The 26,090-nt window shown below is 41.2% G+C and overlaps 1 protein-coding gene across 2 annotated transcripts in view; it reads left to right on the top strand.

Annotated features, from left to right (window-relative positions):
* LOC122563273 (polyglutamylase complex subunit TTLL1-like) overlaps positions 1 to 25,773 on the top strand; it is a 49,221-nt gene extending 23,448 nt beyond the window's left edge. For both annotated transcript variants that reach the window (XM_087973666.1, XM_043716955.2), the window contains exons 4-10: positions 5,509 to 5,689; positions 8,719 to 8,853; positions 15,096 to 15,204; positions 17,900 to 18,043; positions 22,614 to 22,700; positions 22,782 to 22,945; positions 23,751 to 25,773. In XM_087973666.1, the coding sequence (XP_087829792.1) occupies positions 5,509 to 5,689; positions 8,719 to 8,853; positions 15,096 to 15,204; positions 17,900 to 18,043; positions 22,614 to 22,700; positions 22,782 to 22,945; positions 23,751 to 23,874 (944 nt within the window). In that variant the 3' untranslated portion in view covers positions 23,875 to 25,773. The remainder of the gene's footprint in view (positions 1 to 5,508; positions 5,690 to 8,718; positions 8,854 to 15,095; positions 15,205 to 17,899; positions 18,044 to 22,613; positions 22,701 to 22,781; positions 22,946 to 23,750) is intronic.
* The last annotated feature ends 317 nt before the right edge of the window (positions 25,774 to 26,090 follow it).

Below are 26,090 nucleotides of genomic sequence, written 5' to 3'. Positions count from 1 at the left end.
GTTAGTGTGAGGGGAAGGCTCTCACAGGGAGGGAATGATGCAGTACTAGATCTGGCATGTTTATTCTATATGCTTATGGATGGGTAGGGTAAAGTGGGAAAATGAAGACAAAGACAGGTTGGGACTTCAGCAATTTCAAAGCCTATGGGTTAACTGGGAGGGCTACTGAGAGGATAGGTGTACATTTGGGTATTCACCAATAGTAATGAGGGGAGCCAGAGAAAGTTGGTTGAGAAGTGACCGCTGTTTCCTTCCATCATGCTGTAGATAGAAAGTGTGCAATGGAGATGAAAATAGTTGGAGCTACCCCTGGAGTGGCTGGGGTAAGTATTTAATTCTGAGAGGGAGAAGGCTTTGACTTCATGTGATGTGAGGCCATTCAAAAAGCAGCAGCATTTTGTTTCTCTACCTCCATCCTATCCATGGAGACAGCCAGGTGCTGGCATGCCCGAGAAAGCAGTGTCTCAATGCCTCGACAGACCTGCCTATTGTTCCCAAGTCTGCTGTACATTTTAATTCAGTCGTGAATTGCTGACACCAGTTGGGGTCTTCTGTAGCTTGAGGCTGTACAGATAGTTGTCTGCGGAGTCCTCAAAGTGTCAGCAACCTGGGCTTTTCTCCCTCTGCCAGCTGTGGAGATGTGCCCCTGATGTATTTACTAAGGAGTGCTCCTGACTCTAGTTTAGATATCATACCCACCGATGTGTCAGGATCTAAGCTGGTGGAAGAGGCAATGTATGTTGGGGAGTCTTATGCATTGTGATAGGTATAAAATGGCTTCAGGACAGACTCGTTGGGTCCTCCTGTACATGTCCTCAGTATCACAGATGCCAGTCTTCGGTCAATTTAATTCACTCAACGAGATATTAAGAAACAACTGTAAGTACTGAATATTGCAAATGCTATGGGCCTTAAATTTGACAACCTTACAGCAATAGTACTAAGGAACTGTGCTCCAGAACATCTTACGTCCTTAGCCAAGCTCGTCCAGTAAAGCCACAAAATCGGCACCTACCTGACAACGTAGAAGATTGTCCTGAACACAAAAAGCAGGACAAATCCTACCCAACTAATTACCAACCCATCAGTCTACTCTTGATCATCAGTAAAGTCATAGAGTCATGGAGATGTACAGCAAGGAAACAGACCCTTCGGTCCAACCCGTCCATGCCGACCAGATATCCCAACCCAATCTAGTCCCACCTGCCAGCACCCGGCCCATATCCCTCCAAACCCTTCCTATTCATATACCCATCCAAATGCCTCTTAAATGTTGCAATTGTACTAGCCTCCACCACTTCCTCTGGCAGCTCATTCCATACACAGACCACCCTCTGCGTGAAAAAGTTGCCCCTTAGGTCTCTTTTATATCTTTCCCCTCTCACCCTAAACCTATGCCCTCTAGTTCTGGACTCCCCGACGCAAGGGAAAAGACTTTGCCTATTTATCCTATCCATGCCCCTCATAATTTTGTAAGCCTCTATAAGTCCATCCCTCAGCCTCCGGCGCTCCAGGGAAAACAGCCCCAGTCTGTTCAGCCTCTCCCTGTAGCTCAAATCCTCCAACCCTGGCAAAATCCTCATAAATCTTTTCGGAACCCTTTCAAGTTTCACAACATGTTTCCGATAGGAAGGAGACCAGAATTGCACGCAATATTCCAACGGTGACCTAACCAATGTCCTGTACAGCTGCACTCCTTTCAGGTTTCACAACATCTTTCCGATAGGTAGGAGACCAGAATTACACGCAATATTCCAACAGTGACCTAACCAATGTCCTGTACAGCTGCAACATGACCTCCCAACTCCTGTACTCAATACTCTGACCAATAAAGAAAAGCATACCAAACACCTTCTTCACCATTCTATCTACCTGTGACTCCACTTTCAAGGAGCTATGAACCTGCACGCCAAGATCTCTTTGTTCAGCAACACTCCCTAGGACCTTACCATTAAGTGCATAAATCCTGCTAAGATTTGCTTTCCCAAAATACAGCACCTCACATTTATCTGAATTAAACTCCATCTGCCACTTCTCAGTCCATTGGCCCATCTGGTCCAGATCCGGTTGTAATCTGAGGTAACCCTCTTTGCTGTCCACTACACCTCCAATTTTGGTGTCATCTGCAAACTTACTAACTGTACCTCTTATGCTCACATCCAAATCATTTATGTAAATGACAAAAAGTAGAGGACCCAGCACCGATCCTTGTGGGACTCCACTGGCCACAGGCTCTAGTCTGAAAAACAACCCTCGACCACCACCCTCTGTCTTCTACCTTTGAGCCAGTTCTGTATCCAAATGGCTAGTTCTTCCTGTATTCCATGAGATCTACCCTTGCTAATCAGTCTCCCATGGGGAACCTTGTCGAACACCTTACTGAAGTCCATATAGATCACATCTACTGCTCTGCCCTCATCAATCCTCATTGTTATTTCTTCATAAAACTCAATCAAATTTGTGAGACATGATTTCCCACGCACAAAGCCATGTTGACTATCCCTAATCAGTCCTTGCCTTTCCAAATACATGTACATCCTGTCCCTCAGGATTCCCTCCAACAACTTGCCCACCACAGAGGTCAGGCTCACCGGTCTATAGTTCCCTGGCTTGTCCTTCCTGCCCTTAAACGCTGGCACCACGTTTGCCAACCTCCAGTCTTCCGGCACCTCACCTGTGACTATCGATGAAGGTGGAGCAGACTCGAGCAGCATTAGGCTATTCAGCCCTCCTTGTCGTAAGAATGATTGTTAACAAACAGTATAAAACCCACATTATTTCTGTTTTGACTTGTGGACTGGAATAGGAAAATAACTTTTTTTATAAAAACCCTGCCGAGTTGCTGCAGTTTTTGAAGCTAGGTAAATTGACGCCCTTTCATACAGTTTATGTAGCTATTGGTTCAAGCAGTACTAAACAGTCTTTATCGCCCTTCTTAAACAGTGGCACCATGTTTGCCAACCTCTAGTCTTCCGGCACCTCACCTGTGACTATCGATGATGCAAATATCTCAGTAAGAGGCCCAGCAATCACTTCTCTAGCTTCCCACAGAGTCCTCGGGTACACCTGATCAGGTCCTGGGGATTTATCCACCTTTAACCGTTTCAAGACATCCAGCACTTCCTCCTCTGTAATCTGGACATTTTGCAAAATGTCACCATTTCCTTACAGTCTATATCTTCCATATCCTTTTCCACAGTAAATACTGATGCAAAATATTCATTTAGTATCTCCCCATTTTCTGTGGCTCCACACAAAGGCCGCCTTGTGGATCTTTGAGGGGTCCTATTCTCTCCCTAGTTACCCTTTTGTCCCTAATATATTTGTAAAGACCCTTTGGATTCTTCTTAATTCTAGTTGCCAAAGTTATCTCATGTCCCCGTTTTTGCCCTCCTGATTTCCCTCTTAAGTATACTCCTACTTCCTTTATACTCTTCTAAGAATTCACTCGATCTATCCTGTCTATACCTGACATATGCTTCCTTCTTCTTCTTAACCAAACCCTCAATTTCTTTAGTCATCCAGCATTCCCTATACCTACCAGCCTTTCTTTTCACCCTAATAGGAATATACCTTCTCTGGATTCTTGTTATCTCATTTCTGAAGGCTTCCCATTTTCCAGCTGTCCCTTTACCTGTGAACATCTGCCCCCAATCAGCTTATGAAAGTTCTTGCCTAATACCGTCAAAATTGGCCTTTCTCCAATTTAGATCTTCAACTTTTAGATCTGGTCTATCCTTTTCCATCACGATTTTAAAACTAATAGAATTCTGGTCGCTGGCCCCAAAGTGCTCCCCCACTGACACCTCAGTCACCTGCCCTGCCTTATTTCCCAGGAATAGGTCAAGTTTTGCACCTTCTCTAGTAGGTACATCCACATACTGAATCAGAAAATTGTCTTGTACACACTTAAGAAATTCTTCTCCATCTAAACCTTTAATGGTATGGCAGTCCTGTGATGGAAAAGGATGAGGGAGTCCAAAACTAGAGGGCATAGGTTAAATGTGAGAGGGGAAATATTTAAAAAGGACCTGAGGAGTAACGTTTTCACACAGGGAGGTGCGTGAATCGAATAAGCAGCCAGAGGAAATGGTGGAGGCAGGTGCAATTATAGCATTTAAAAGACATCTGGTTGAGTATGTGAATATGAAGTGTTTGGAGGGATTTGGGCCCAAATGCTTGCATTTGGGACAAGGCCAGATTGAGATGTCATTAAAACTGGAGTCAGGAGAAAATCTCTTCGTTATTGAGGTCATCCAGCATAATGGAAGACGGTGTGTTTGTTGGTGATCAGTCTTCTCGGCTCCAGGACCTCTCTGCAGAAGTTTCTCAGGAGATTGGTCTTGGTCCAACTATCTTCGACTGCTCCTTCAATAACCTTCCCCTCATTATAAGGTCAAATGTGGGATGTTCGCTGATGATTGCACAACGTTTAGCATCATTTGTGACTCCTTAATTAGTGATGCCGTCCACGTCCAAATGCAGCAAGTCCTGGACAGGTTTGAGCTAGCAAGTGGCAATTGACATTCCCACCACTCCAGTGGCAGGTAATTACCATCTCCAACAAGAGATAATATAACCATTGCCCCTTTGCATTCAATGGCATTACCATCACTGAATTCCCTACTATCAACATCCTGGGGTTTAGCATTGGCCAGAAACTGAACTGGTCTAGTCATATAAGTAGCACAAGAGAAGGTCAGAGGCTGAGTTTTGCAATGGCTAACTCACTCCTAGCTCTCCAAAGCCTGTCCATTACCAATGCATAGTAGCAGCTTTGTAAGATATGCTGCAGAATTTGTCAAAGCACCTTGGACAGCACAATCACATGGTGACTATCATCTAGAATGTTAAGACCAGCACAAACATGGAACATCACTATCTGAAAGTTCACTTTCCATACCACACAGCATCCTGACTTGGAAATATACCACTGTTTCTTCACCGCTGGGTCAAAATCCTGGAACTCCCTCACAATGTACATACACCAAATGGACTATTCAAAAAGGCAGTTCATCACCACCTTCCCAAGGGTCACGAGGCCTATCCAGCAATGCTGACCTCTCATGAAAGAATTTTTCAAAAGTTTCACAATGACAGCAATCGTACATTTGTCCCTCCAGTCTGCCACCTGTGAATAAACACAAAATTGAGCCATTTACTGACAAAACAAAGGGTGTTTTTAGTAACAGATTCTTAGTATTGGAATCTTACCCCATCAACAGAGGTAGTCCACAGTAGAATGAGTAAAGTTATGTATAATATTATATGAATGGCATTTATTATTTTGGAGAAGCCATTCATGAACCTGCACAGTTCTCCTGTCATGACTAAATCTAATCCGTACCAAACAGAAAATTGACTTACCAGAAAGCAGCTATTAAATTCCTTTTATTTTAGAGATGTTTAAATTCCTGTAATCTAAACACTGGTTTTAAGGGAGAAAAGGAAGAGCAAAGGATTTCAGAGCTTCTCTCTTCACAACAATGTGATTTGATTTTCTTTCAGATTTTATCCCTGTCACGTTCATGCTGCCTGGGGATTACAATTTGTTTGTTGAGGAATTCCGGAAGAACCCAACTAGCACATGGATAATGAAGCCATGTGGGAAGGCTCAAGGGAAGGGGATATTCCTCATTAATAAACTTTCCCAGATTAAGAAGTGGTCGCGTGACAGCAGGACTACTACGTAAGAATGACTTATATTTCTGAATGTGTGGGGAGGAGTGGGTGCAGTGATACATTGACCACACCTGATATGGGAACTTCATGCCAAGGGAAAGGTAGGAAGGTATAGGTGCATATGGATAGATTGGGAGGGGTTTTGGGGAAGTGTGAAGCCTGTGGGTTTAATGGGCACATTAAACCCACAGGCAGGTGATATTAATATTTTGGAGGCTCACTGGCACTTTCAGGGTGAGTTGGAAGCCACTGATAGGAATGCTCACTGTTGGCTTTCATCACACTAGAAATTGAAAATATCCTATGGAGAGGACATTTGGCTGCAAAGTGCTGAATGTGGGGTCAGGTGATGAGAGAGAGAGGGCTGCAACAAACACTGATCATAGGGCTTTTAAAATGAATGAACATAGATCGCAGGCCCATGCAAAGGATAGCGCACAAACTGCCCACTCTATGGCCATCCTACAGCGTTGACCCTTTGTGTCTATTCCTCCCTGGCTCAGCCACTGGTGCACAACTCTTTGACATCCACATCTTTGTGCACAGATGTATTCAAACCTTTCTTTTAATATTTGTTCATAGAATGTGGCTGTTGCTGGCTCGGATAGCATTTATTGCCTGTCCCTAATTCTCCAGACGGCAGATACAAATTGATCATATTATGGTCGATCTGGAGTCACATGTAGGCCAGACCAGGTAACAACAACAGATTCCTTCCCCGAAGTGACACTATCAGATTGGTTTTTCCTGACAATTAGCAATGGTTTCATAATCATCATTAGACTCTTAACTCCAGATTTTTATTACATTCAAACTTTACCATCTGCCATGGTGGGATTCGAATCCAGATCCTCAGAACGTTGAATGGATCTCTGCAATAATAGTCTAATGATAATACCACAAGGCCAACACCTCCCCAGTATGGTCCCAGTATGTCAGGGATGTTGAAACGAGGAGGGACAAAAGTATCATCGTGACCCAATGCCTTGTATATGAATTAGTCTCACTGCTTTCAGATGTTGCAGTAGGCTCTCAGCACATCTCCATCAATGGAGTTTTGTCTGTGGCCATTTTGTGCGACGGAATGGTGCTAAGATACATCTGTTGCCCATGCAGAGAGACTCACAAACACCTGATGGTTAACACGAGGAACTTTTGTGCAGAAATTAGTGGTGACAAACCTGTTCACCTGTGCCAGCAAAGCCCTGAACATGTTTTCTTTTTTCCCCAGTAGGAGGCTGAGGACATGGACGTTGGGCACCCTTCCACCCATATGGCCTCTTTCTGCCTTCATATGGGGCTATTGTCTCCTGTAATAAGGAGAAGATGGGGAATGAGTAGGATTACACTGGCTGGCATAGCTGTTATTCCTGGTGTATGTGGGGGAAAGGAGATGAAATGTAAAGAGGGACTGAGGAGGCGGCACAAACAGCATGGAAGGTTATTGGTGTGTGAAGTTGGGATGGGTAAGAGCAAGTCAGGGAAAATACTGAACACAGTAATGAAGGTGGTAAAGCATGAGTCTTGGTGGGAGTGAGTGTAATAGCAGAAAGAGAGCAAGTCTGAGGTAACAGAGAGGAGAGTGTGGCAGAGATGAGCATTGACCTTCTTTCTGCATTGTTTGGCTGTTCCCCTGCACCTTGGAGATGACACTAATGTGAGTACCGATCTCAGACCAGCCTGGCAGAGTCTGGTGGCATGGTCTCCTTGCTGGTCCTCTAGGAAGAGAACATCTCTCCTTTGCGACACGCTGTTCTCCAGGATCTCCAAGTCCCTTTCATGGAAATGCAGTGCAGTCTTCCCGTTCTCCACCAGTTCCAACTCTTTGTAATGTCATTGCTTGTCTGGGTGCACAGTAGCCTTTAAAGGTAGTGCAGGTGCGAGATTTGCCACTCTCGCTAGGCCTCACAGCAAATAACATGAGCTCAAATTTGGCAAAATAAACATAAGAATCAGCTCCTAGTTTTTGTATTGGGGGACTGTAGAATTTGGCTTAAGAGTAAAGAAACTGTCTCAGTAAAGGTTGCAAATACAGAATTTTGCTTTGATATTTCATAGAATTATACAGTACAGAAGAGGCCCATTATGACATTATAAGTGCTCATCCAAGTACTTTTTAAAAGTTGAGGTTGCCTGCTTCGACTACCTCTCCCTGATGTTGCATTCCAGACTCTCACCACCTTCTGGGTAAAAAAATGTTTCTTTAAATCTCTTCTAAACCTCCCACCTTTCACCCTAAAATTACTCCACTTCGCTATTGACCCTTCAACTAAGAGGAACAGCTGCTTCCTACCCACTCTCTGCATGCCCATCATAAAATTATACATCTCATTGAGGTCCTCCTTCAGCCTCCTATGATCTAAAAAGCTTATTCATTGCTAAACTGCATCATCCCAGGTAACATCCTGGTGAATCTCCTTTGCACCCCCTCCAGTATGATTATATTCTTCATGTAGAAAAATGATCAGAACTGCACTTATAATCTGTGACACAACTGATATATTCATGTGTCCCATTTGCCTTAACTACCCTAATAACCTCCACTGCTGACTTCATGCCTCTGTGGACAAGCACCTGAAGATCATTCTGTTCCTCTGAGCTTCCTAGTGTTTTACCATTCACTGAACTCTCCCTTGTCTTGTTACTTGTTCCAAAGTGCATCATCTTTCACTTAACAGTGTTAAATTCAATCTGCCACTGGTCCACCCATCTGACCAATCTGTTTATATTCTGCTGTAACCTAAGATCTTCTTCCTCACTGTCAACTAACCAGACAATCTTTGTGTCATTTGCAAACTTACTTATCAACTGCCTACATTTCCTTATAAATTGATTATATGTAATCACGAATAGCACTGATCCCTGAGGAATGCCACTGGACACAAGCCTCTAGTCACACAATCAGCCTCCCATCACTATCTTCTATTCATTATTCTTTTACTCCATTTGTTTACTTAATGAACACTCTTTGATGTAATCTTAAACCTGTGAAGAAAATGCTTCAGTAATCTTCAGAAAATCTTCATTAATTTGCAGATTTATATCTCCTGCTGGGAAGGAGGCATATGTCATTTCATTGTACATAGACAACCCACTGCTGATTGGTGGAAAAAAGTTTGATTTACGCTTATATGTATTGGTGACTTCCTATCGACCATTAAAATGTTATATGTAAGTGAAAATATTCAATTTTATTAGCACTGTCTCTATCACAGTTTTAGAAATCTTTCAGTGTAAAACTCTTCATTTAAGCATTATGCCTGCACATCTCTTCTACAAAATACACTTCTACAAAACTTAGAGCAGTACTTGGATGATGTATAATATTACAGTAATGTGTTTTGGGATGACACATTAGGAAAAATGTTCACTTTTCACTTTACAGTGTGGTATAATAATATCATTAGCAGAAAGTGTATTTGATGAATGCAGACTCATGATGCTTTGATCTGCACACTTGAGACTTAAAAGAGCAGACCTAAAGCATGAAGATCAGCATACTGAAGGAAGGATTTTCCATCTTTGCACAGATTTATCTTCATTTTAACTTTTTCAGGCCTTCTGAAAACAATTTTAGAAGTAACTAAAGATGAACCCACGTATTCTTGACACCAGCAATTATAAAGCTCGCCAACAGGCTCATCATCTGGCAAATCATCCAATGGCTTGAGCTGAGATGCAGTACAGGTCATTCTGCTATAACGCGCGTTTCGTCAGCGCGAGTTGGCTATAATGCGATTGATGAATTGTGGACATTGTTTGAATAATGCAAACTTTCTACTGAACAGATATGGTGATTTTCTATTAGCGATCGTCTACAGTCAGTTTTCTATAGCAGTTTTCCAAAGGGTGATGTTGCGGAGGAACACAACTGTCGCATTATAGCAGAATGACCTGTGAAGTGAAATATGTGACTGTCTTAAAACTGCAGTTCATTTTTCAAATTGCTGTTAGCATGTACTTCAATTTAACTTGCTGATTAATGATGACAATAAAGTGAAAGTGAGTGCTTAAGGAATACTAATGAGAAATTGGGAATGGTTTGGTTAGAACAGTCCTTTGGAGTTGGGAAGTCATGTTGAGATTGTACAGGACGTTGGTGAGGTCTCTTTTGGAATACTATGTCCACTTCTGGTTGAGCAGTTATAGAGAGTTATAGCTATTAAGCTGGAGAGGGTTGAGAAGATACTTAGCAGGATGTTGCCAGGTATGGAGGCTGGAGCTTTTTCTGCTGGAGCATAGGAGGTTTAGAGGCAACCTTATAGAAGTTTATAAAATAATGAGAGATACAGATAGAGTTGATGGTAGTTGTCGTTTCCCTCAGTTAGGGGATTCCAAGACTAGGGGACATATTTTTAATGTGAGCAGAGTGACATCTTAAAAAAGACATGGGGGCATTTTTTTTTAAACAGAGGGTCGTTCACATGTGGAATTAACTTCCTGAGGTGGTAGTGTATGTGTGTACAATTTCAATGTTTAAAAGACATTTAAAAAGTAGATGAATAGGAAAAGTTCGCAGGGATATGGGCCAGGAGCAGACAGGTGGGACTATTTCAGTTTGGGATTATTTTCGGCATGGACTGGTTGGACTGGACAGTCTGTTTCTGTGCTGTATGACTGTGACACAAATCAATTTCAGATACAAATCAACATTCGAATGAAACAGACAGGCAGGGTGGAAATTTTGAGGTCCTTTTGTGTTGATCCATCCTTGAATGAAATTATGAATTTCCCAGATGCTTTGAATGTCCATTTTAGTTGAGTACTGACTTGAGACTTGGTACAATTAATAATTCAAATAGCAAAGAGCAAATGAGTTGCAGCAAACCTTCTAGTTTATTTGTGACCAGTTTTTTAAAAGTATTGACCAAAAGTTTTTAAGTGAACACCAGTAGCCATCTTCAGCGCCTCCCTGCCACCCTCCTTTAGCCTCTTTGGGACCCACCCACCCCCCAAACCCCATTCCTAAGCCTTGCTACATATTCACCTTCCTCTCTGACCTTGAACTCTCTGAAGCCGAATAGTCCATCCTCAGTAAAAGACTCACATTCGTGCCCCCCTGACGCCAGTTCAATGAATTCCATACCTGCCAAGATGTGGAGCTCTTCTTCCGCCACCACCACCTCAACCTCCTCCTTCGACAAAAAACTCCAACCTCCCTCCGAGAACTCCTCCCATCTCCAACCTTCCTGGTCACACCTCCCCTCCCCGCCAACCTTGTACCTGCCCTAGACCTCTTCATTGCTGACATGACATCGGCTGCCTCAAATTCTTGAGCATGCCCTTACCCACTCTAACCTCACCCCCTCCAAACATGCAGCGCTCCACTCTCTCCGTACCAACCCCGTTTCATCATCAAATCCGCTGTCAAAGGCAGGGCGGTAGTAATCTGGAGAATGGACCTCTATGCTGCAGAGGCCGAATGCCAGCTCTCTGACACTACGTCCTACCTCCCCCTTGACCACGATCCCACCGTGACCCATGAGGCCAAAATCGCTTGCACTGTCTGTGACCTCACTGCCTCTGGTGATCTCCTGTCCACTGCCTCCAGCCTTATCGTTCCCCAGGCCTGCACACTACCCAGTTCTACCTGCTCCCCAAGATCCACAAACCCAACTACCCTGGCCGACTCATCATCTCCTCATGCTTCTGTCCCACCAAACTCATCTTGTCCTATCTCGACTCTGTCCTCTCCTCCTTGTTTAAGATACTTCCCACTTATATCTACGACACCAACCACGCCCTCCACCTCTTCAGTAACTTCCAGTTCCCCAGACCTCAATGCTTTGTCTTCACTATGGATGTGCTGTCCTTCTACACATCCATACCCCAGAAGGATTTCCTCAGGCCCTCAGCTTCTTCCTCTCCAACAGACCCATCCAGTCCCCCTCCACCAATACGCTCCTCTGCCTTGTCGAACTGGTCCTCACCCTTAATAACCTTTTCCTTTAACTCCTCCCATATCCTCCAAATCCAGGGGGTGGCCATGGACTTGCAGATAGGCCCCAGCTACACCTGGCACTGTGGCTATATTGAACAGTCACTCCTCAGTACCTACATAGACACTGTGCCCCAACTCTTCCTCCTTTACATTGATGACTGCATCAGTGCAGCGTCCTGGCATCTCTGGCAAAAGTCTCCAGATAGACATTTACTGTAAATCCTCAGACTTCCCTAACTACCTGGACTACACCTCCTCCCACCCAGCATCCTGATGGAACTTCATCCTGTTCTCCCAGTTCCTCCGCATCTGCCACATCAGCATGGTCAAGGAGAAATTTCCAAGCATCCCAGATATCACCTATTTCGAACATGCTTTTCCTCCCTCTGTCATCCAGCCAGTCCTCCACTCCAACTCCTTCATTCCCTCCTCCACTGCACTAAACCGCCAGCCCCCAAACACAATTAAAACAGGGTCCCCTTGTCCTTACCTACCATCCCACCAGCCTTCACATCACAAGTATCATACTTAAACAGTTCACCAACTCCATTTAGACCCCACCACCAAGAACATCTTCCCTTCTCCACCTCTCTCTGCCTTCTGCAAGGACCATTCCCTTTGACAATTCTTGGTTTGCGCCACTCTCCCCACCAAACCCCCTGAACCCCAAGGTACCTTTCCCTGGAAAAGATACAAAAGCTGCTAGCACACCACCCCTCTCACCTCCATCCAGGGTCCCCAATAGTCCAGACAGAGGTTCACCTGCCTCCCCTCCAACCTAGCTTATTATATCTAGTCTTCTCTACATCGAAGAGATCAAATGTAAACTCAAGGCAAGTTTTGCCAAGCATCTCAGCCAGGCCCACAGGGGCTGACCTGACCTCCCAGTCACTGCCCTTTTAATTCCCCTTCCCACTCCCTTTCCGACATGACCATCCCTGGACTCCTCCATTGCCAGAACGAACCAAACTGAAAACTGGAGGAACAACACCTCATCTTCCGCCTGGGCAGCCTACATCCCGGATTCTCCAATTTCAAATAGCCCCCCTTCCTATCCCCGATTCGCTTCCCAGCCCCTCCTCTCCCTTCCATTCCTTTCATCCACCCTTCCTTCCAGCTATCAACAGGATTCATTCCTTCCATTGACCAAGCAGGTTGTACCCTCTACCTCTACCTGAGTTCATTTATTCTACCTCACCACCCTTCTCCTCCCCCCCCCCCCCCCCCCCCACCGACCCTTACCTGCAGCTCCCGTTACACCTCCCCCGACCTGAAGAACAGTTACATCTGAAATTTTGACTTCTACACTTCCTGATGCTGCCTGGCTTGCTGTGTTCTCCAGCTTGTCTACCTTCCTCTGAAAGCCACCATTGTTGAAGAGATCCAACACCAGATCAGATGTGCCAAATTGGTCGCCTACAGAGTGTGGCAGAGTGATTGATAAGAAAGACCTTTGCAAGTTAACAGGAGTCTTGGTGTACAGAGCAGTTTTCATCGCCACTCTCCTCTACAGCAATCAGACTTGGACTGCAAACCAGAGACACTTAACAGTCCTAGCGATTTTCATTAGCAATGTCTGCAGATTCAATCAAAGGACTGTCAAACAATCTCAAATGTCTTTGAAACCACTTCTACAAAATTGGCTCTGATGTAATTACACTGTCCAGATGCTCATAAAGTTTAACCTCTCCAGGTCTTGATTTCTCAACATTCAAATGGCCAGAGACTCTTGGGAGGACAAAGGAAATGCAGAAGGTTGTTGATCTTTGGAATTCTTTTCCACAGAGAGCAGTGGAGGTTGGGTCATTGGTATATTCAAGGCTGAGCTCGGCAGAGCTTTGATTGACAAAGAAGTTCAAAGAGAGAGTAAAGGAGAGTTAAGGCTTCAGTTAGGCCATTCATCATCTTATTAAATAGAGCAACAGCTCAATGAGCTGAATGATCTAATCTTGCTTCTCTTTCTTAAGATGTTATAAATCCAGTCTATTATCTTCGTCCTGTACAGTTTTGGAAACTACTAAAATTACAAAGTGAAAATAGAGGCAGTTCAAAAGAGATTTAATAAGCTGATTCCTGGGGTGAAGGAATTGACTTGTCTAAACAGTAGACCTTTATTCATTACATTTTAGAAGAATGAAGGGTGATTATATTGAAATATACAAGGTTTAGAGGTTGCTAAACATGATAGATATTGGGAAGAGGTTTCCACTGGTGGGGGAATCTCAAACTAAGGAATGTTGTTTCAGAATAAGGGGACATTCAATAAAAACTGAAATGTTAGGAATTTCTTCTGGGGCAGAAAACATGTGTGGACTTCTCTACCCCAGAAAGTTGTAGAAGCTATATCGCCAAAAGTATATCAAAAGGAAGTAGATAGCCTTCAAATCTCTATTTATTTCAAAGATCTATGAGGAGTTGGCACGAATAAGTCATTGAGGCCTTGGGCAGATCAGCCCTGATCTTAATGAAGGTGGGTCAGGCCTAATGGGTTAAATGGCTTTCTACTGCTCCAGTTGCTCATGTTCTTTTGTTCTCCTGTTTAATTTTTTTTAACACACCACATGTATCTCAAAAGATTTTTCATTGCAATTTTGGAAAGTTTTTTTACGTTCGAGCTTGTAAGCGCTTGGGAAATCAGAACACCAGAAAATTAGAATTTTCGCATTTCGAAGGTCAACATTGTATAGTTTTCTAATTAGCAAAGCAAAGTCTGTGTGGAGTCATCTACAAATAATATTTCTGATATAACATCAAGTAAGTGTAGTAAAGTGATTAAATACATTGTTTCAAATGTGGAACTGGAGAGAATTTTGACTAATTCACAGATCATTAAAGTTTGCTGTGTTACGAAATGTACTGAATGGTTAAAACAAATGGGAAAATGATGTTTATTGGCGTAATGAAACTTTGATCAAAGAGTTTATGATCTTTAACAATTAAAATTAGAATACCTATGCCAGACATTGATACAAAAGTAACTTAAGTGGGCGGCACGGTGGCACAGTGCCAGAGACCCGGGTTCAATTCCCGCCTCAGGCGACTGACTGTGTGGAGTTTGCACATTCTCCCCGTGTCTGCGTGTGTTTCCTTGGGGTGCTCCGGTTTCCTCCCACAGTCCAAAGATGTGCAGGTCAGGTGAATTGGCCATGCTAAATTGCCCGTAGTGTTAGGTAAGGGGTAAATGTATGGGTGGTTTGCGCTTCGGCGGGGCGGGGTGGACTTGTTGGGCCGAAGGGCCTGTTTCCACACTGTAAAGTAATCGAATCTAATCTAATCTAAGTGTTACATAATGCAGAAGATAGATGGTATTCAGCCAAACCAGTGAAATCACTATATGAATAATCTTTGTTTTACCAACAGTGACAAGGTTATTACTGCATGCTACTGAAATCTGACAATGGAAGTTTAGTTGACAGTGAATTCTCTTGCGACCAAGTACAAAAACACGTTGTTTATTTTCTTTACATTGTAGGTATCGACTAGGATTTTGTCGTTTTTGTACAATGAAGTACACTCCAAGCACCAGTGAATTAGATAACATGTTTGTGCATCTTACAAATGTATCTGTGCAGAAACATGGGGTAAGTTGACAAGATCCTGCATTTTGGATTATTAATTGGCCGATGTGAGAAGATACGAACATGATAAATAGGAGCAGAAGTAAGCCATGACATTTTTTTTGTCCCTGCTCCACCATTCAACAAGATAATAGTCAATACTCTCCTTCAACTTTACCTTCCTGCACTATACACACAATATCAAACAAAAACAATTTGCATCCTGAACATAATCAACAACTGAGAATCCATTGCCCCCTTAGGTCAGGAATTATACAGATTCACAATATTTAAAAAAAAATACATTTCTGTTCATCCCACGCAAAAATGGCCAACCCTAATTTCTAAGATTACACCCCCTAATTCTAGACTCTTCGGCCAGGGGTGAGATCTTCCCAGCATCTATCCTTTTAAGCTCCTTATGAATTTCCAGCATTTCAATTTCCCACACTTACCACGTATCTACTCAATCTCTCCATTATAGTACAATTCCTCTCAACCCAGGAATTAGTCTAGCAAACCTGTATTAAGATCTCTTTAAGACAAATATATCTTTCCAGTGTAAGGACACTAAAATTTCCCAGTCTCTTGCTATTTTAAAAAACATTCTGTTTTTCTATTTCTTGTTTCACATTGGATAATTTTGCACTCCTACACATTATATTCCACCTCGCCCAATCATATCATCTGTCTAATTTGAATTGCAGCCTCTTCAATTCCTCCTCAAAGCTTACTTTCCATCTAATTTTCATTGATTGGCAAATCTGGGTACATTGTATTCTGATTCTTCATCAAAGTCATTTATTTTCAAAATTAGATTTTAAATTGATTTGACTATTGGGTGGAAGCAAAGGATCCCATGGTATTATCTTGAAAGAATAAACAGGCAGGAGGCTGGAAGAACACAGCAAGCCAGGCTGCATCAGGAGGTGGAGAAGTCAATGTTTCGGGTGTAACTCTTCACCATCCTGACTCCGATACCCCATTTATCTGCAGCAGCCCCTACACCCACCCCCAGTCCTGAAGAAGGGTTATACCCGAAACGTTGACTTCTCCATCTCCTGATGCTGCCTGGCTTGCTGTTTTCTTCCAGCCTCCTGCCTGTCTACTTTGGATTCCAGCATCTGCGGTTTTTTTGTCTCTAACCAAATTATCTTGAAAGAGAGCAGACAAGTTAATGTTTGTGTTCTGGCCAATATTTAACTTTGTAGCAATATCACAAAACCAGATTATGTTTGTGGGAATTTGGTGTGCTCAAATTCATTTTTATGTTTCTTAAATGACTGCAAAAGTATATTATTGACTGTAAAATGTTTTGAGACAAATGTCCTTGTGTTATTAATTAGCTGTTTTGTTGCAAATGCTTTGTGCAGTCAGATCATACATTTAGCTTTAACATTTGTTCTTTTTTCCTGCTATCACCTTATTCACTAAAACTTTACCAAATCTGTTAACTCTCTGTTCTTTCTTGATCTATTCTGTTTATTTATCTTTTGTCAAGGCTGGTTATTTTTCTCACAGGCAGTTTTGTGCTAGATCATGAATAAAGCAGTAAAATTCACAAAAGTATACTTAAATGGTTATCTATCTGCTCCATTGAAAAAGTCTCATGATTTCTCTTACTGTTTTTGAAGTCGCCCTTTCCTGTATCTACCCAGTCAGTTAGTTGAGATAGATACATATTGTGGTCAAAAGTTAAGTTTGCAAATGAAAGCTGGTGGAACTGTGCTGTGTTGCAGGTTTGCATGCTGCTGTTTTACTTCCGGGACCATTGTTTAAATGATTCAAATGTCCTCTTCCGCCTAGCTGTTGAGAAAGTTGCTTATGAACAAAATGTAGGCAGCTTTAACCCACAGGAATACCACACAAACAAGTTTATTGATCCTAATGTCCTTTCTCTGTCGCTAAAACAAACTTGTTTTGCTATAAGCAGCAAACCAACAATCTTTTTAAGACAACACAAAAGAAAGCAAGTGCAAAGTGTAAATATTCACATCGGTACATTAGAATTTTTTTAACAATTGGAGGTGGAGACTGACGTCCTCATTTTTATCTGCACAAAACTGTAGGCAATGGGAGAGAATTGGATGGAATAAACCCTGCTGTAATTATAAACTTTATTTTTCCTCAAAGCAGGGATTTACTTTCAGAATCAATACCCTGCGCTTGCATTAATCAGAATTTACAAAGGTGACAACCATTTGAGTAAATGTTATCTACCTTGCTCTCTCAGAAAAACGTATGCATTTTCTTTCCTTTGGTTTCTAATTGTGCTGTCTCATAGTGGACCAGCTTCAGTTGGATTTCCTTAACACCTCGACCCATTGTCTGTACCTCATGTTGGTAGGTAATTTGTCTGTGGAAGGCATAATAACTGACCTGATTGCTGTTCTCACCAAACATATGTGGGCCATTAATTTTCTTTCAGGAGTAGGACCATTTACTTATTTCGTGCATTTGGACACAACTGAATGATTTCACCCCCGCCCCCAATCACCAAATCATCTGCAGTAGTTTTTTATTTATTAACCACCACCAGTAAATTACCTGTGTTCTCCAATGGATTAATTTACATGCAAAGCTTATTAATGACAATGCAGACCAGCAAAGGTGAGGGAAAGAGAGGGAGCTAAATCAAACAGGAGTTGGAAGAGGGCAGCAGGCTTTCTATTTTTTAAATTGTGGGGACATAACTATATAAGTATTGTTTTGTTTCTAGGGTGACTATAATCCAATCCATGGTGGGAAATGGTCAGTAAGCAACCTGCGACTGTATCTTGAAAGTACTCAGGGAAAGGATGTGACTGATAAACTCTTTGATGATATTCACTGGATAGTTGTTCACTCACTGAAGGCTGTGGCAGTAAGTGTGTCAAACAAAGGTTTCTTTCAAAACAATTGATATTTTTTATCATTTGTCTTTTTGATCAGATTTTCTGCTTGCATCTGCATGTTTTCTGTGCAAAAAATTGGAAAAAAATTGAATTCTTCTTGGTAAAAGTCACTTTGAGTAGGTACGCATGTATTTGTTGCTTGAGTACTATGTTTGAAGTGTTCTTTCATGTTGTTGATCTGAGAAGGACATGATGTGAATGTAACAGCTTTTTTCAGTTAAGTGAGAATGATTTTTCTCTGAGTTTTCAAATATTGTCCTAAACAGTGAAAGTAGATTCGCTGTGTTTCTATTTTCCATGATGATAGCTTTGCTGCCCTGTACAAGAATATCCACTTCAATTCTTTACAAATGGCCAGGTCCTGAGATGTTTGAAGAACCCCTCAGAAGCTGATTGTTCACCAAATAATATTTTTTTTAAAAAACCACCACAATTGACTTGTGTTTGGTCACCTTTCTCAAATAAAATATCCTGCAGTTTGTTTTTAAAAGATGCTTTTAATTGTGATCAAATGTAGCTGATGCTGCTTTCAGCTCCTTCTGCCAGGAGATCTTGTGTCATGCTATGTCTATACTTGTGCCGTCCCCTCACATCCCTTGTGAGTCATCTGCAACAACCATCTTCCAACTATACCTGGCTCGACCTCTTTTTCTAACACCTTCCACTTTGCCGTCTAGAAGGGATTTCTGTAGTTTTCCAGCTCTGATTGAATGGCCAAAACACTAACATTTTCTTTTCTGGATGTCACTTTATAGAGTTCTTTTTGGCTTTTGCAATTTCAAACACTACTTCATTTGTTTTATAGTCTGTATATGGAATTTTTTACCATACATCTTAGTGTACGTATTTCAAAGGCCTCTCCTTTGTTCTTACTGTCCAGGTTTCTAACACACACAGGATTAAATGTAGCTGAATAGGCTGGGGCTGTTTTCCCTGGAGTGTCAAAGTCTGAGTGGTAACCTTAAAGAGGTTTATAAAATCATGAGGGGCATGGATACGGTAAATATATAAAGTCTTTTCCCTGGGGTGGAGGAGTCCAGAACTAGAGGGCATAGGTGTAGAGCGAGAGGGGAAAGATATAGATTTTTTTTTTAGATTACTTTACAGTGTGGAAACAGGCCCTTCGGCCCAACAAGTCCACACCGACCCGCCGAAGCGCAAACCACCCATACTCCTACATTTACCCCTTACCTAACACTACGGACAATTTAACATGGCCAATTCACCTGACCTGCACATCTTTGGACTGTGGGAGGAAACCGGAGCACCCGGAGGAAACCCGGCGCAGACACGGGGAGAATGTGCAAACTCCACACAGTCAGTCGCTTAAGGCGGGAATTGAACCCGGGTCTCTGGAGCTGCGAGTCAGCAGTGCTAACCACTGTGCCACCGTGCCGCCCACCAATATAAAAGAGACCTAAGCTACAACTTTTTCACACAGAGGGTGGTGTGTGTATAGAATGAGCTGCCAGAGGAAGTATTAGAGGCTGGTACAATTGCATCATTTAAAAGGCATCTGGATGGGTATATGAATAGGAAAGGTTTAGAGGGATATGGGTCAAGTGTTGGCAAATGGGACTAAATTAGGTTGGGATATTTGGTCAACATGGTCCAGTTGGAGCAAAGGGTCTGTTTCCATGCTGTACATCTCTACGACTCTATCTTGAGTGTTCTTCTTTGTTACAAACTTGAATCTTGTTGACAGATCCTTCATCTTTGTGAAATTATTTCTAGCCATCTGATCTTAGCATTGTATATTCTATCTTCTGTTCTCATTTGTCTATAATACAGTTTGGTATGCTTTCTTTATTGGTCAGAGTATGGAGTACAGAAGTTGGGAGGTCATGTTATGGCTGTACAGTACTTTGGTTAGGCCACTTTTGGAATATTGCATGCAATTCTGGTTGTGAAACTTGAAAGGGTTCAGAAAAGATCTACAAGGACCATGCCAGGGTTGGAGGATTTGAGCTATAGGGAGAGGTTGAATAGGCTGCAGCTGTTTTCCCTGGAGCGTTGGAGGCTGAGGGGTGACTTTATAGAGGTTTATAAAATCATGAGGGGCATGGATAGAGTAAACAGACAAGGTCTTTTCTCTGGGCTGGGGGAGTCCAGAACTAGAGGGCATAGGTTTAGGGTGAAAGAGGAAGAATTTAATAGAGACCTAAGGGGCAACTTTTTCACACAGAGGGTGGTGCGTATATGGAATGAGCTACCAGAGGAAGTGGTGGAGGCTGGTACAATTGCAACATTGGAACGGCATCTGGATGGGTATATGAATAAGAAGGGTTTGGAAGGATATGGGCCAGGTGCTGGCAAGTGGGACTAGATTAGGTTGGGATATCTGGTCAGCGTGGACAAATTGGACCAAAGGGTCTGTTTCCATGCTTTACATCTCTATGACTCGATGACAAGCTTGTTTCAGAATGACACCGTCCACTTAAATCCTCACTCTAGTTATAGATGATGCATTCCTTCTAATTACTATTATTTTTGTCTTTCTGGTGTTCTTACTCAATTCATATTTTAAACAGCTGGATTTTACTTGCTGTACAATCTTATGTAGGGTACTCTTCTGATTCTGTAGGTAATGCTGTTTGTCAGTGTACCACAAGTTTATTTAGCAATGATACAGGTTGAGTATACAAAGAAGTAGCTTATACCTCAAAATAAAATCCTTTATAAAGAACCTTTTGCTATTGCTTTGACTATTTAGTCTATTTTGTTCAATATTGTTACTGTGCATTGCAAGATGGTAGAGATGTGGGAACTGAGGAACAAAGTAAAATAATGAGAAAGCATTGGCTTTATCAAATGAACATAAATCTTAATTTTTAAAGATGTAATATATGCATAATGTAATTTCTCAGAGTGGCACTGGGATTAATATGTGATGGGTTGGAGTTCCAGGGGAGCATTGCAGCCTAAGTGATGACAGATGTAAGGAATTAGTAAATGAGTAATGTCTAATAGGAAACAGTTTGGAAATTGGAGATTGCAAGAGATCATGTAAAACACTTCAATATCAATTGGTAAATAGGGGAAAATGAAGTAAATTCTTTCCTGTTGGTTTGGCTCAGTTTAATGGCACTTCTTATCTCTCTCTCTCTCTCTCTCTCTCTCTCTCTCTCTGATGGAAAAGGGTGCAAGTTCAAGCCCAGTATGAACATGAGAGCACAACCCCAGCTGATGCTTCAGTGTAGTATTGAACGTGTGCTGTGTTATTGCATGAGCCATCTTTTTGAACAAAGTATTAAACAATCTGCCATTCCAGGTGACCCTAAATAATCCCTCAGTAAAATGAAGGTGCACAAGGACCTGGCCTATATTGAACAGCACAAAAGAAAATTAAAAAAAAAACAAAAATATCTTTAATTATCTGACTGTGACTTTGCTGTGTGAAATTTGGTTGCTGTCTTTAATTACATTGCAACAATAGCTTAGAGTAGGATAGATGCCCAGCACAACGTTGAGGGCTGAAGGGCCTGTACTGTTCTATGTTTTATCAGTTACACTTGAAAATCAGTGTATTCATTGTAAAGTACTTTGGGATAGTGAGTACATGATAAGGTGCTTTAGAAATGTTGATACTTTTTTTACCCTGCAAGCTATAATTTTTTTTCATTACAGATCCCAGAAAAATATTTTAATGCCATTGAAATATAATGTGGTGCTTTAATATGATATAGATTAGTTATTCGACTTGTTTGTGGGCCATTTGTGAGGATATGAAGAAGCATGAGGGGTTAGGTACAGTGTATAAATCCATAGTCATATTGAATTGTGTAAATCTCAGATTCTGGTTTTCCTAAATTTATAATTTATGCACTAATTAGGAAGTAATCTTTTCCAAACCTCTAGGATTACCAAATTCAAACAAGGGGAAAACAGCAATTAAGTGAGAACAGGACTAAATTTCCTGGACTTTAAAGACACAGTTGCCAGGGCTGTGAACAACACGAGAGCTTTGAGTGTACTCTTGTGTATGGGAGCTGTCTGTGCACAAATAAGCTATCACATTTAATATATTACACTTCAAAAATAATTCATTCACCGTAAAGCACATTGAAAAGACCCCGGTCCTGAAAATGCTGTGTAATGCTCTTATTTTCTTTCTTGTTATTATATTGAGAACATAGATATAAGGTGCCCAGCTCTTTTATTGAAAGACCATTATATTATGTGTTGTAATGCTGTAACTGTGTATTTGCACCACTAAAGCCTCTGGCTCTGTTAGCCCACCTATCATAAATCTGTTTGATAATGACTTATAGCGCCATCTTTCTGCCAAACAGGAAGGCTTGTCTGGCGATATGAATGGAACTGTCAGCTCAGATGACTTCCCTAAAAGAAAAGCTTTGATGCTTAAGAAAATTATTTGCATTATTATGTCTAAGGCTACCGCAGCCTTTGTATTTGTATCATTGTCTTAAATTTGATATTCACAATATTTTAATATCTAAACCATGTTGCAACATTTTGTTAAGTGGTTGTCTGACAAAATTCCTCATGAACAAAATGTTTTTTTTTTAATTTTCACAGCCTGTTATGATTAATGATCGCCACTGTTTTGAATGTTATGGTTACGACATCATCATTGATGACAAATTGAAGCCGTGGCTCATTGAGGTAATCACTGAATATGATTTCTAACAAAAAAATTAAAACAATTTTGCACCTCAATTTTTTTACTTAAATTACTTCATTTAGGTGAATGCATCCCCTTCTCTTTCTTCTACCACTGCCAATGACCGTATTCTGAAATACAACCTCATCAATGACACTTTAAACATTGTTGTACCAAATGGTGAGATGCCGGACTGCAAATGGAGCAGATGCCCACCGAAGGAAGCACTTGGACATTATGAACTGTTGTAAGTTTAGTCTTTTAGCAGATTGTTATGCCTTCCTATTTTCTTTTGTTCCTCCTTAACATATTTCAGAGAATGGCAGTGAGTCAATAGTTGGTTCTGACAGTTCTTCTGACAGCAAGTCACAAGGCACCATTACAGAGGAAGAAAGACGTAAGGATTCAATTTACTTGAAAATGAAGGTTTCCACAAACATGACCTTGTCCCAAATTAGTACATTGGCACACTCAGTTTACATGAAAAGTTAATCCTACACCCACTACCCACACCAGGGTTGGTGACGTACTCCCATCAATTTAAGAGCTTAATGTCTATCTCTCTGTTCCCAACTTAACTATTTCCCTGCTCCTGTCATCCATTTTCTTCCTTTAAAGTACACAATTCTGTTCCACTGGACTCTCCTTCAAAGTTTTAATCGTTTATTGCCTTTCCAATCTCCTGAAAATCTCTTTAATTGAATCTCTGCCTTATTTGCCTCACAAGGTTCTTCCTTTGGGTGACTTCTTACTCTGATTATAATAATCATTTAAACGTCCCTTATTTCTTTCGTTTGACTTCTGCAACTTCTGTTCTCGTTCAACTTCACTTTGCACAATTCCCCAGCATTGCTTGAACCATTACAAGTGACCTCAGCATTTGTGAAGAAATTGCTGTGATCGTCTGTTTGAGCTAGCTTTACATGTGCACAACAGCGCTTGTACAGTCTGAATAGTTGCATTTAATGAAAAGCTTTATTTCAAATTGTAGAAGCCAGCTTTTGGATAGTTCTTGGTCTGAAAGATGTTCACGCTCCTTCTTCTTTCCTCAGATATGACGAAGAGTTAGCACAAAATGAGGGTGTGGAATGTGAGGGGAAGCCTCGTATGGGGCCTTCTCTCAACAAAGGCAATCGATTGAAGGATACCAGAAAGCCGTTTTCAACATGGAAATAAAATCAATTTGATATTAAATCACTGAATAGATGCCTAGCACTAGAAATGTTTTTTAGATAGACCAGTGTTCATTTAAAGCTATTCCAATTACAGTATTAAAGCTGTTTAATTTTTTGAAGGATATTTCTGGACTAAATTGACATGTTCTTAATACAAATTGGTACAACTGATAAATCTGAACATGCATTATAGTATTGCAAACTATTTTCACTGAATTCAAGGGACCATCAGTTTGATTGACCTTGCAGTTACTACGCAAACATTACCAAGTTATTGCTTGGCAAGATAAAGATCTATTAATTATACCATCCTGTATCTTATCCAGATCTTTGCATGGCATAAAACTGTAATTGCATTTGTTTCTGGAGTATGTATTCCCACTATGAAGATGGTTGATGAGAGTCCATGTTGGTGCAGATGCCCAAAGACATCAGTCACCTGTGACATGACCTTTGTCACCTGTATGCTTTTTGCACAGCCACAGTTGACGTCATGTAATCAGTGCATGGAATCACCTCCCACATGTGTGTACAAGTCAACACCTCTCTCCTCACATCTCTGCACACTCCTCCTCTGCAGATATTTGAAATATTCAGGAATAGTCTTGAGATAAAGAGCAAAGGCGGAGCCCACTGCAGCCATCCTGCCAACATCAGCTAAAATCAGAAATACCCAGTCTAACACCATTTTCTAATTTTTTTGTTTTGCGAGTATGTCAGTATATTTGTTCTGCACCATAATACTTGTATCCATTGCTTGTCACTGATGTAGAACTGCAACTCTGCATTTCTGCCCATGCACACTTGTTGACCTTCTGTTTTTTACATGTCTATGACTGCTGAAGTAAATGTCATGGGAGAGGGGAGGATTCTATGTAGCTGCAGGTTAACACACAACACATAACTGTTGAAGTGTCAACTAGCTAATGAGGTAGCATATTTTTAATTTGAATGCGACATATCCACCACTCTGCCAAAGAACTATTTAAGCTGGAACTGAGCTTTGTCATTGTGTTGTATGCTGTTCAGTTTGTGCAGGGCAACTGGACCCATGCGCTCTATAGTACGTTTGTAACCACCTGAAAGTACTAGCAGGCAGTGCCTGTTGGTACATATCTCTGTTTGATGTTTTTTTTTAGTTTTTTATAGAGATGCCCAAGATATACTTACAAGTACCAAATTGTATTTTATGGTTTGGGCATTTGAATGGAGTTTCATGCTGTTCTGATATCAACTGCAATGTTCCAAGTTGTCCAAAAATTTTGTTTACTACAGAAATTGCACTGTTCATTATTTATTGATTTTCACCAAGGGTGTACCTCATTATATTTAACTTTATGGCTGATGTTTTGCATACCTATCCACATCATCTAATAAAGAAAAACCATTGTTATTGTACAAAGTTGCAAAGTTTCTAGGATTGTTTCATCCTTCATCCTTGTTTAATATAGCAGTACTAGGTTTGCTTTCTACAACAATTCATGACAATGTCAGCAACTACATTATTTCCTATTCTCAAATATTTTTCCCCAGTACAATTTTTGCATACATTCTTACAAAGGATGATACAAGCATAAGTAGTTTCCTCTGCTCCCCCAACTAGTACAGAAATATTTAAATCAATTACAACTCCCTACCCAGAGATAGTTTGTGAAAATCAAATCTAACGTTCATTTAACAAATTCTTAGGAATTATGTCTGACCATCCTATTACACAGACAAATATCTTGATACAAAGTGAGTGAATGAAGCCTGATCGACTTAGCAAAGCACAGGAGGTACATGGACATGTTTGTATTGTTTATGTATTTCAGTAAAGATTTAGCCCCAGGGATCTGTTCCAAATGAACTTACAAAATGGATTTGAAAATAAATGGAATTTTATTAATTGTGACCACCATATTTTTGTTTGGAGAATGCTACTGCTTAGTTAACTTATGCCAAATCTTTGACTCCAACATAGCAGTAATATACTGTCCACTTTTTGGCCCTATTGATAAAGTTTCAATTTCTTTTCTTAATCCCTCTTCTCTCGTACCATTTAGCAGTACTTTTATTTCTTTGCAATGGGGTGTTCAAAATTACATTTCAGTCCAAATAAAGCCCAGCTAAGGTAATCCACAATTCAATATTGTTAGTGCTTTCATTGTTGACTCGATGGGTTGAATGGCCTGCATCCACACTTTTGGGATTCTATAATAAGAATGATAGGATTGT

The sequence above is a fragment of the Chiloscyllium plagiosum genome, unplaced genomic scaffold, assembly GCF_037043375.1.
Source record: "Chiloscyllium plagiosum isolate Xiang-an unplaced genomic scaffold, Cpla_swu_hap1 HiC_scaffold_26, whole genome shotgun sequence".
In the NCBI taxonomy this organism is placed as follows: Eukaryota; Metazoa; Chordata; class Chondrichthyes; order Orectolobiformes; family Hemiscylliidae; genus Chiloscyllium; species Chiloscyllium plagiosum.
Note: the sequence above shows the minus strand (reverse complement) of the source record. Positions and strands in the feature narration are given on the sequence as shown.